The 13,004-nt window shown below is 43.2% G+C and overlaps 1 protein-coding gene across 2 annotated transcripts in view; it reads right to left on the minus strand.

Annotated features, from left to right (window-relative positions):
* MON2 (MON2 regulator of endosome-to-Golgi trafficking) overlaps positions 1–13,004 on the minus strand; it is a 966,303-nt gene that overhangs the window by 838,904 nt on the left and 114,395 nt on the right. For both annotated transcript variants that reach the window (XM_086919098.1, XM_086919097.1), the window contains exon 3: positions 6,067–6,194. In XM_086919098.1, the coding sequence (XP_086775224.1) occupies positions 6,067–6,194 (128 nt within the window). The remainder of the gene's footprint in view (positions 1–6,066; positions 6,195–13,004) is intronic.

Genomic DNA, 13,004 nt, shown 5'->3' on the forward strand with positions numbered 1-13,004 from the left:
CACTTAGTCGACTCATGGCGCCTGCAAAACCCAGATGGAAGGGACTACTCGTTCTACTCTTCCCCCACGACTCGTTCTCACGAATTGATTACTTATTTATCACACAGAACGCTATACCCAGAATTGATAACACATCGATAGAGCCGAGGCTTGTGTCCGACCACTCCTGCATCACACTCACCATCTCTGATATAAAACCATCCACCCGCCATTCCGCATGGCGCCTTAATGATGAAGTACTTGAACATGATCAACACCAGGCAACCATTGAAACCGCCATCAGAGAATATCTGGTTCACAATACCAGGGGCGACACCTCTGACCTAACTAGGTGGGAGGCATTAAAAAGCACTATAAGAGGGGTAATCATCAAGATTAAGTCTGCCATGAATAAAAACCATAACAAGAAATTAGAAGAACTAGAAAAGGAAATATAAATTCTAGAAGCCAAACACTTGCAAGACAGGAAAGTGGACTCACTGAATAAGTTGGCCAACAAAAAGTACGAATACAATAAAATCGTAAGTGAAAGGGCTGGTGTATGGCTAGATAGGAGGAAAAGGTTCAAGCTGTGGGAATCAAACAAAGCAGGTAAAAGCTTGGCAGCCTACCTCAAATTCAAAATACAAAAGAACACGATAAACTCCATTGTTGACAACCTTGGTGTAGCACATTCCGACCCCACAAAAATAGCAGATCTTTTTAAGGAATTTTATGAAAAACTCTATGCCAAGAACACAGACGTAGAAAGCCAAAAGATAAATAACTACTAGAGTAAATGCAAACTTCCGTCTCTCTCCCTAGATGAGCAAGCAGACATAAACAGTCCAATTACGTCCCTGGATGTTCAGAACGCCATTAAATCATTAAAGTGCAGAAAAGCCCCCGGTCCAGATGGTTTCTCTGCAAGATTTTATAAATGTTTCTCCCCGGTGGTCACACAACCACTCCTCCACATGTTCGAAGAAATAAGTGAGACAGAAGAAACAAAAGGTACTCTGTCAGAAGCCACCATTGCGGTCCTCCCGAAGGAAGGGAAAGACCCCACACTACCCAAGAATTATAGGCCCATCTCTCTTATTAATCTTGACTGTAAGCTCTTCGCCTCCATCCTAGCAGCACGTCTCCAGAACATACTACCAAAACTCATCCATCCATCACAAGCGGGGTTTCTGAGGAATAGGTTGTCCAGCGATAACACCAGGACTCTGGCACATGTACAAGAAAAGGCGAAGCTCCTTTCCACTTCTTCAGCAGCGATAACACTAGATGCTGAAAAAGCATTCGATAAAGTAGATTGGGCTTACTTGGAGGCTGTATTAAATAAATTTAATCTGGGATCATCACTTATAAAGATGATCATGTCCCTTTATTTCTGTCCGGTAGCGAGAGTCAGAGCAGGAGGTTCGTTCTCATCACCTTTTCGACTACACCAAGGTACGAGGCAGGGATGCCCCCTTTCCCCATCATTATTCTTGTTGGCTATTGAATCATTCCTTTACCATATTAGGCACAACAAAAATATACGAGGAATTCCTTTCAATGATTGTATTATAAAACTAACGGCATATGCGGATGACGTACTGGTCGTCTCAGAGAAGGCAGGCGAGGCTATACCGGCTCTCCTCACCACTATCGATGAGTTCTCGAAGGTATCCGGTTATAAATTAAACAAAGACATGACAGAGGTTAAATTACTCAATACCCTAGGGAACAAAGATATCATAGGAGATTCAGGATTAACGTGGCAGCCAGGCTGCTTTAAATACTTGGGCTTAGAATTTGATAGCGACCTAATCTCCACAACGCGAATTAATGAGAACATAGTTCTGACTAAAATAAACAAACTACTAGAAGGCTGGTCGCCAAAATACCTATCCTGGTGGGGCAGGGCTGAAACCCTGAAGATGATGGTAACACCTCTAGTAAATTACTTGGCAAGTATGCTACCAATGACCTTCTCCGACGATTTTATACACAAAGTAGAGAAGCTGTTTGGTACGTTTCTGTGGCTAGGGAAGAAGCCCAGGAGATCAATGAAAAAGCTACAGCTAGCTAAAGAAAAAGGCAGCCTGGGTCTCCCAAACCTCAGACACTATCAAACAGCGTTCCTATGCAAACAGGGCGCCCTATGGCTAAACAAAGAATCAGACTACACCCCACTATGGATAGATATTGAAAAAGCCATACTGGGTAATATTCCACTCCCGGCCATACTCACCATGGACCTTGCGCACCTACCCCATTCAAAGTATATCCTGCTAAACACAAGAAGGGCGCTCCTGAAACTCGACCAGTCAAACCATAAAGGTCTAAAGCTGAAAAAAAATCCACTTCGATAGCCCTTTGGCATAACCCTGTACTGAAAATCAACGGGACACCGCTCCAGTGGAAACACTGGTCCGCGAAAGATATCAACATGGTGAGCGATCTCTTCAAGGGTACAGAACCTCTACCGCTCTCGTCACTCCAAGCCACACATGCCCTCACACCATTAGACTTCTACGATTTTTTAAATTAAAAGTACTTCTGTCTGCGCGCTCCTTGACTCCCTCTGTGCCATGGCTCTGGAGTTCTGTCCCACGCATTAATAAAGCAGGACATTTCGTCTCGAAGGTATATAAAATGCTCCTCCCCTTCCTCAGAAAACTCACAGAAGAAATGAGATGAGATGAGAAGCAGAGCCAACCCCAGAATTTCCACCCATTTCCAAAAGCATAGTGCCTCCTGGCATAAAATTTATAACACCATGCTGCCCCGCTTGGTGCAGTGCCACACTGCAAGGTGAAGTGACGTCCCCTGGATGGATGGGAGAAAAGCCTTCGGAGCCATCTGGGTGACATGCAGCCCCAGAAGACTAATGTGGATGTTGTTTCACTAGGACCTGGAGACCCCTGATTTCCAATTCTCCCAGATGACTGCCAACACAGAGAAAATGTGTCTGGCACTTCTATGAACACTGGTTGGCAAGGTAAAATGGCCTGCTGCACATCAGGCTGGCGCCCATTGGGCACCAGGGAAGGTCTGTGACTGCCCCCTTTGAGATACAGATTTTGTCCAACAGAAACCTCAAAGTTGTGCCCAGAGGATGTTTCACTGCAAGGTTTGCATGTGCCAACATGCATGCATGACCAAGAAGATAAATGAGGTCATGAGTTCAAAGTGCATCAAAGCCAGCCTTGCCAGCACCCTGGATTGAGTCTGACTGGCTGCTGGAGAGGAAAAGAGTAAACGCAACTGTGTCCAGGTTGGTCTCAATGAAGGAACGCCACTGTGAAGGCATCTTATGATAATTCAGCTCACTGAAGGGATATCTGAAGGATGAAAGGAAGGGGACTGTGGTCTGTGACTGACTTTGGCAAGCCTGCCTTCAGCAGCCAGTCTTCCCACAGACCACAGAAAAGGTTGAATTTTCTGTAGAACAGCAGCATAAGCTGCTGAGGTGTGAGTATAAACAGATGGGATATGGTTGTGAGGAGGAGAAGATGAAGGGTAGGGGGTAACCCCTCTACATAATTGGTAGCACTTACTGATATGAGGGAATAGCTCACCAGCCACTAAGAAAAAATTAAATCCTGCTCCTTAAACATATCCCTTGGAGAGTCAATCAAAGTGGCTTAGTAGCTGTTGTGGACATGTGTCACAACCACTGATACCATCAAAAGATTAGGTAAGCTGCTGTACGGGCTGCAAACTCTACCACTAATGATAATCCTTGCCTCACGAGTATCCTCTGAATTTACTGTACTGCTGGTGGAACCAACGGGCTGATGAAAATAAGCCTACGGAGTGGGCTTTATCACTGCTGTTTTTAAAATATTCTAGAGCGGAGTCAAACCTTTCTCCAAACCGCCTGGAACCATCGAAAAGCCTGTATGGCACCGGAAAAACCTTTGCATGCATCCAGGATTGATAACCCGATTACAAAACTGGTGACCATGGAACAGCCACACAGTCTGTGCTTTCAAGGCAACAGAGTCTTGTCCATTCTGAATTGTTTGGGCAAGGGTATTCCTGAATCTGTCAAGGGCAGCCTACAAGATCGTACGGACCTCATCCTACATGGCATGAGTGTCCCTGACAATTAGCTGAGGGCCAAGCTAGGTGAAGATACACTCTTATGAAAAAGGCTTCAATACTCTATGACTAACCATTCTGTGGTGCAGAAGGGAACACATTTGGGTTAGATCACCAAGCTCTCAGGGGTTGGGTGATGAGTTAGAAAATACTAATGTCCAGGGGCCTGGCCAATGCCAACTAGCAACTAACTTGGGGGGGCTGAACATGGCTTCATCCATAATGCTGTAAGTTAGGGCCTCCTTAAATGGTAAGGAGGGCTCTGACAGAGCAGCCCAGGCTAGAAGATCTCCGTCCACAGGTGTGCTTTCGTCTCAAGAAAGGGAAGTTAGAGGATTAGTACTTTCGCAGCCCGATCGACAACAACGGCGAAAGAGAAACGTTCCTCTATGGGAGGACCTGTTGGAGATTCTAATTCAGTTTCTAAAGAAGCGTCCACATTACTAGCATGTTGTAAGGGTAGGTAAAGTCTAACATCATTATAATGAAGGAGGAACAAGTTGTCCACTTCATTGTCATCATCATGTGGAATATTTTAGGACCCTTGAACTGCATCTGAATCCAAACTGAACAAGGCCCCCAGCTGGAATTGTGGAAGAGGAGATCATCGTAAGTCGGAGGTGGCACTTTGGTTTTCTCATAGTGAGACAAGGGCTAAGAACTGGCCGACTTCCGCTCTGGATCAGAAATGGATCCGGAATAGGTAAGTTGGAATCTGAGTTGGCGACAGAGGGGTAGGGACGAGCATGGCATCTGAGTCCAGAGTAGAAGCATTGGGTAATGCTGGCAGGGAGCAAGGCAGAGGCCCAACAGGGTCAGCTAGCCTAGGGGAAAGCCTGCCATCAGAAGTGAGCTTGCGGGCTCCTGTGGTTACATGTGGTCTGAAGATGCTCCAGAGGAGACCATCATTATCTTAAAAATCTACAGCATTGGACTCTCTGAAGGCCTCTATCTGGAGGGAGATGGTGGCGGTGTGGGGATGGTGACTTGGAAAACTGGGCTCGAAGTCAGGCGACACCTGTGCAGTTGAATCCTTGGAATGTCGATGTGCAGCTTTTCTCCTGAACGCCAGCGCAGAGACAAGTTGTACTTGACCTTCTTGAGCTTAGATGTGTCTTGGATTTTGACCTACATGAAGACTAGCTCGGAGATCAGGACTTGGCTTGGGAGCAGCCTGGTGAGTGAGAGCATAATCTGCCCCACTTTTTCTGTTCTGCAACGATGATTTGTTTCCAGCTCCCTCACTGCCTTTGGAGCAGCAAGGAGCAGCTGGTGTCCAACCCTGAGCCATAACTGGAACATAGACACCATATGCAAACATCAGGATTCTGCTTCCTATAGTGTGGCACAGCTTAAAGCCTGTGGTCTTAGAGGAAGCCATTTCCAGGGCACACTGGTTAATTCTGATGAATCTGGAGAGTGCGGAGAGGAGCTCCGGGCCCACGTCAAAATGTGCAGAAATAAAGTAACTGATTTCAGTGTCACATATATAGGCTATATGTGATTCTGTGCTGTAATTTCTGGAGACCATGCGAGCCTGTGATAAAGTCTAATTGTGCCACCTACACGCAGGTGGGAACAAATGCTTGATGAAAGAAATCCTGATCGATTATGGTGTCTAGGAATGTTCAAACAGTGAGGAATCTGTGGTTAGAAATAGCTTTCAGAAGATAAATGTTTTGAGACCGCAATCCCAGAGAAGGATAAACAACATGCCACACTAGAACATTACTTCTCTATCATGCTATATAAAACTCCAGAAGTAAGATAAACCCAGAGGTCTTGTGTAAGATATGACATTTTGTTTTCTATTTCATGGATGCTGCCATCTAACTGCATATCATAACAAAAAGTAGCAAAACAAATCTAGGGTGAAGATGATTGAATTGCAAAAGCTCTTACTCTTATGCTTTTTACTGTAGTTCTATAAGAAGTTAGTGCAAAACATCATCATCCATCTCTCTAGTTGTTCAACACAGTCTCCCTTACCTCTGAAACAACTTCATGTGACATCAGCCTTTGTATGGCGGCAAGACAAAGCTGTGTAATTTTTGGCTCCTTCGTTCCACATCCCATTAGAAAAGGCTGAACTACTTCCGAGCTGTTCTCTTTCAGGGCTTTTGGTGAGAAATAAAATGAAGTTAGCGATTTCAAAAACAAACACTGTGGTTAAATGTTAACCTTCTTCCATTTTTAGTGCATATATTAGTAAAAAAGTTAAGTAGTGGTCAAGACTGAAGTTGCTGTCGCCAAATCATTACATGTTCCTATATGCACTCATACATAGAGGTGATAGGGTTGGCAAGAGAGGATGATATTCTGTGAGATATGTAAATCAAAGTTCAAGCTAAGTATAAAAAAAACACAATTTCTCGCCACCATAGCAATTCTATGATATAATCTATAAACAGTAAAATCTATTCATAAACTATCAGAATCGTACGAAAGGTGAAGTCATACTGAGTTATCCGAATCTTCAAAATCAGTTATCAACAAGGTTGTACCATTACCTACTAGTAAATAACATAACACACAGGTTATATCAGATCCTTATTTCCAAAGGCCTATCATTTCTGTACCTCTTTACACTCTTTGAAATTCAAAACTAGAATAACTTTTTATTAAATTACAGGCTTGCAATTGGGTACAGGGAACAAAGGTATTATCCAGCATGGCGTAGGAACAAGTTGAATGTACACCCCAGATATGCCTTTAACCCCTTCGATGCTCATGACGAGCTCAGCTCGTCATGAGGCACGGTTGAGCTGTGCTTATGACGAGCTGAGCTCGTCATGAACAATGGGGAAACTCAAAGCCCAGCAAAGGAGGAAAATCTCCCTAGCAGCCAAGGTGTTAAGGATTAGTTAAACCCCTTCGCTCTGCAAGCTGAAAATTGGTAGCAGTCGCACTACTATTGACTAAGAGGAGGATATCCATACACCGGGGTGGAAAAATATTTCCTAAATTTGAAATGTGGATCAAAGACCTCACTCATTTTAAAGAACAATTGTCTACCTATGCAGAACACCCGCAGGCCTTTAGGCCCAAAGATAAATGGAGTTCTTTTACTGCGTACTTACTGAAAAATTCCCCTGAACTTGATAATCTTTGTATCACTAATTGTAATGGGTGGCATTGACAATGTGCAGGAGTGTGCCAACTTTGTTTTTCAATACTGCTTTGTGGGCATGGAGACAGGTTGAAACTATGCTGTAAACAAGCATAATATGTTTTGGAATTACTCAAATTAAAAAAATAAAGAAAATACAGGCTGGCAATATCGTCTATTAAATGTTAATGAAGCACCGCCACAGAGCAACAGACCGGCCAACCCCCTCAGCCCCATCCCTCCCTCAGCAACCGTAGGCAATTTTGGTTCTTAGATTAGGACAACAACTACAGCATAATGATTACTGAGTCTAGACAAGAAATTTCTGAGGCTTTAAAGGACTGCATGCAAATGTTAAGAAAACACTGTAAAATTTACCCCAGAAAATACAGGCTGGCACACCTGAAATTTCAACCCTAAAAATATTTTAAATTGTTGCATCAGCCAAATGGAAAAGCAAAGGGGAGCACACTCAATTGGTCAATTTCTAGATATTACAAAAAACATTTTTTGCAGGTTTTCCTTAAAGAAGTTTCTAATAAATATAACATTTGGAAAGAAATAAAACTTGATAATACAGATGGAAGGAGAAGGAAACATTGTCATATGTATGTGCTCATGAACGAATGACCCAGAAGCAGAGAAATCAGCATTTTTGGCTCAGTTGCTTCCCATGCGAAGGGCCTAATTTGCAGCTCTACGTTTCAACAAGGAGTTAATTGCTGTCCATACGATGGTGGTGTCATAAGGCCTTAACTAGTCTTAAGTTTGTGACAGTCCTTTTACTACCTCCTCTAGATCCCCACAAATTATCTAGATAAATGCTTCCATGTAGTCTACCATAGAGATTTTCATTTTCACCTATATTGTTTTGCACTTACATAGACCAGCTTGCCAGCTGCTCACTTTAAAATGTATTCTAAGAACACTCACATTAATTCAAATAAAACAATGAATCTGGGAACCAAACATATCTCATAAAATACCTTGATCACATATTTTATTGGAGAAAACAAAAAAATCTTCTTGTCTGAAAATGGCAATCCTATCTCATGACTCCAAGCCTCGGAACATCTCGCCTCATGTTGCTTGATCCTGCAAGGGTATGGAAGATTTTGCTAAAGTCGAAATGATTCATAAAATTTGCCTTGGCTAACAATTAAGAATACGTGCCTGACATTAGAAAATGCGTTTAACTTAATCGTATCTCTAGAAGAGAAAACAGAAAACATGTCTCTAACATTTGATAGAGAAATAACGTAGCTTTCACCATAGGAGAAGATGCTTTTTGAACGTGTCAGCTTAAATAAGTAGAAGGCTCTCATACCTAATGTGCTACTACGACTAGGCCTGAAAATGTTTGTAGACCTCTGCTTGACATTAGAATAAAATGCCTTTCAGAAACTGCTGACCTACTACTCTAACTGTAAAAATGGTTCATCACTTTAAAATGTGCTGCTCTAAGAGAAATACATGTATTTCTTTTGCTTTCTCACGCCATGTGATTTCCTCATTTAATTAAACAATGTATTCTGCTATACTTTATAATGAATAGAGCATTAGCAATGTTGAACTTATTGAAGATATTTGTTTGCATGGTCTCATCAAGTCTTACTGATAGAAATGTTTCATTGCTCTAGACTATCCCTTTGTCCACACAATGGGATACTGACAACAGCTAACAGAATAGGCCTCACCAAAGTGGAAGCGTCTAGCGCGCTTCCTGAAACCACAGCCCTGTGCTTTTTGCCCATGGTATAGCCTTCCTTCTGGACTCCCCCCACGTTGAGCTGTTGCCTGTGGAGGGGACATTTCTTTAAACTACTTTTTAAAGTACTATTTTGTAACGTCAATTTTGGTCGGGTTTGCCGAGGCGCTGATCCCACGACCTGAGAGGTGATCGTTTGGTCCCTCCTGTTTCTCCTGTGGCTTAGTTATTTTGTATACATTCTCCCATATTTGTGGTGCATTTTTTTCCTTTTGCCCATGTCCTGATGAGGCCCGAAATTATTGGGCTGAAACGCGTCGACTCCACAGATTAGAGGAGTCTGACTGATCAATATTTTATTTGCACACAAGACAAGTGGATACAGACCTTGAGACTTTAAGGAGGGTGGAGTAATCCCCTCAAGTGTGTATTGGACCATCGCCCATACGAATGGCTTATGAATTTGTGTTTTTTAGCAATCGATTAAGGAATGATTGAGTAGGAAGGAATCATGATGGTTTTGTGTATATGGTTTGTTTTTCCCTATATATTTCTTCAAAAAATATGAATGATTTTTTGAAAGTCTGGTTTGGAGTTGGTTCGTGAGTACCAAAAATACAAAAGGAAAATGTTAAGGGACTAAGTACCTATAAGTAGGGACTAATTTATTTTTCTCTACAGTAATTTATTATGATTAATTCACACACATTAGTTTGTTTCTTATTCTCATACCCTCACTACATGAGCACAGAGCTATATCATTGATCTCTCAGATTAGCACTGGACCCCATACCTAGCATTTGTAGTTAGCTGGTTCACATCATAGGTGTAAGCTCATGTTCCAAGGGGAAAGTTACAGTTTATATGATAAGAACTACATGTTGGAAAACAGCAGCTGTGCCACTGTGTTGTGTCTAAAACATTATGAGATGTAGTTGACCGGACACAAGAAAAATAGTACACCATGTTGTTCGACCTTGTACGAATGTTTAGACTGAATCCTGAGAAGAAGAACTGACTAATAATAACATGTGCAGCGTTTTTTTAAAATAATATCATGACCCAAAATTAATTTGTTATGTGTGGCTGTGCAAAGCAAAGGCAGTCTAAAACATGCACTACGCTAAAATAAGGGAGAACCAAAGTGGGCCCAAAAGGGAACTTACTACAGTACATTTCCGAATGTGGAAGATTGAGGATATCTAATACAGTTCGCTACCTCCATGCAACACAACTTCGATTTAAGCTAGAAAGGTTTAAGGGGAAAACCAGCAAGTAGTGGTAAATGACGGATCAATACACATTAGGAGGCCGGTTATGAATAGAATTGTGGTTTCAGAAAGTGCAGTCACAGAAGTACTCCATGGAGACAACTGCTCTGATGGCTTAAGATTAGCGGTACAAAAGGGGGTGGTGATGGACGGAGCATCTGAATCAATCAAACACTCACACCCAGTCAAAAAGATCTGGGTTTAATTCATCACCGTTCTTTAGCCCACTCTGCCACCCCAGTTCAGACATGGCTATATGCAAATCAGTCTGACTCTGTGCCTCATGGGAACAGTCCAGCCCGAACTGCTGGACTGGAGGGTTTCAAGTTGCATAAAGATAGGGGGTCTATTTAAAGATGGGACAATGAAATTGCTCTGCATATGAAGAACGACTATCGATTACCTGAGACTGAACAGTTTAGATACAGCAAGCATAAGTACTGCATTCTGAATCCATCTGTCGAGAAGAGGGAAATATGTTTCCTTTACAAACCTCAAGATGTAGTTGCAGGTGAAAGAGGGTGAAAAGTGGATGATCCAGACATATGCCACTACAAGTGTCCAGAAAACCACCAACTAGACAGCCTGGGAAAGGGAACTTTCTGAGGCACTTGTGGATTAACAGTGAGCCGGGTTCAGACTAAGACATCTAACAAATGATGACAGTATTGTGGGGAAGAAGGGACCTTTCTACATATTTTTTGGTTTTGCCAAAAGTTGGCTTGATAGAAAGGGAGAGGCTCCATCATTACAAGTGCATGTATAAGATTTGGCTTGGTGAAACTGAGGCGGAAATCTCGCATGAATGGATTGGATGGGTTTCTTAATGAATGGAGCTCTATGTTTAATACCATTAGAATTCTGTGAACTCTCGAGATCCAGATCTTTGTGCAGCAGCCTGCTGAACCAATGTGTTCGGAGAATTAAAGAGGGGCACATCTAATAAACCTTGGGAAAAACGTGTGAGGATTTTCCAACTGGATTTCAGGCTAATGGTCACAGAGAAGAGCTTTTCCCTTTGCAAGAAGGATATGGAGATTGCTGGTGTCTATGACTCCATCTGTTTGGGGTTAGGCTGGATGGGGATGTTAAGGTACTGGGTAGTGGAAGGAAAGGATTTGAACTGATTTTGTTATTTCCTTAATATATATATGTTTACGAATAAGACAAATACCGTTAAATCAAACAAAAAACAAAACATCTGGAGATGGTTTTGGATACAGATCTATTGTCCTGGCTCAAAATCAAGTATTATCACATAAGTAAAACAAGTACTGTCAATGGCTAATGCTCCTGTTCCCCCGAACCAAGCACGAGAGGAGAGGCCAAGCTCCAAAGGAATGAGTCAACTCCACTGCATTGGATTCCCAAATACACAAACTTACATACTGCAAAAGCCAAATGTTACCTACATTTTAGAAATGAGAGTGCAAGCCTGGAAAGTGCTCCACTGGCTACAGGAGGATTTAGGGGACAAACGGAAAACAGTCTACACCATCCACACAGCGTACTGGAACAAAAGAATCCTGCAAAAAATGTACCCCCATCAAACTTCTGCTACAGCATTAGCATAGCATTTTAGGACCCTAGTGTAATTTTCCCGGTTCATGCCCTTATAGAGGCATAAATCACCAGGTCCTTATATAGGTATAGAAATCATAACCATATTTAGACATAGCTCATGCAGTCCAAATAAGTCATGGCTACTGTCACTAGTTCCGAAAGTTATAACTGAATTGGTACACCCGGATCAGTCCGGTTTTATGCCGCGCTGAAATACCGCCCTTAATCTTCGTAGACTCCATGGGGTGGTGGCAGGTTCGGCTCACATCCATGAGCCAGCGGCGCTTTTGTTGTTGGACGCTACTATGGCGTTCGACAGAGTGGAATGGCCATATTTATTTGCGGTACTGGAGAAATTCGGGTTTGGCCCGGAATTCATACAATGGATCCGTCTCCAGTATTCGGCGCCACTGACCCGGGTGGTGGTAAACAATCACAAATCCCGCGATTTTCAGCTTGGACGGGGCACCAGACAAGGATGTCCCCTCTCGCCACTTTTATTTGCTCCGGCGCTCGAGCAGCTTGCGGCCTGGGTACGATGGGACAGATCGATCAAAGGGTTGCGCTGGACTTCGGAGTGGGAGGACAAAGTCTCGCTATACGCGGATGATATCCTGATGTATCTGACCTCCCCCCGACAGTCCCTCATCGTCTTCATGGATATCTTGGCGATATACGGTAGATATTCGGGGTTTGACATTAATTGGAAGAAATCGGTCTTATTTGTGTTGAGCGGCGATCCACCCAGAGTGCCAGAAACCTGCCCGGTAAGGATGGAGCAGGTGGGTTTTCGCTATCTGGGTATTTACATCTCCCGGGACCCTAAACAGCGTTTCGATGCTAACCTGGTTCCCGCCTTGGCCAGACTCCGCCGGGATATCGCAAAATGGAAGGAACTGCCACTCTCCCTTCTGGGTTGTACGGTTCTGCTCAAAATGATGGCGCTACCGGGGTTCTTATACGCTTTACAGAACTTCTTTGAACCTGTGCCTTCCTTTTACTTCAATGAGATAGAATCGCTACAGCGTCAGCTTCTTTGGGCGGGGAGGCCGCTGATTGCGTTATCTAAACTGATGTTACCCTGGTATGACGGTGAGATTGGTTTACCCAGCATTAGGAAATACTACTGGGCTTCCCAACTGGCCCCCATTAACCATGCGATCTATGGATCCCTGGCTGACCCTCGGTTCGCAATGGATCGAGCTCAGTTGCCGGGGGGCGAGTATACCCGGGTATTATATGCCAAGCGAGGTAGGTTCCCACTGATGGGTCCTGT

This window comes from Lissotriton vulgaris, chromosome 1_1 (genome assembly GCF_964263255.1).
Source record: "Lissotriton vulgaris chromosome 1_1, aLisVul1.2, whole genome shotgun sequence".
Classification (NCBI taxonomy): Eukaryota; Metazoa; Chordata; class Amphibia; order Caudata; family Salamandridae; genus Lissotriton; species Lissotriton vulgaris.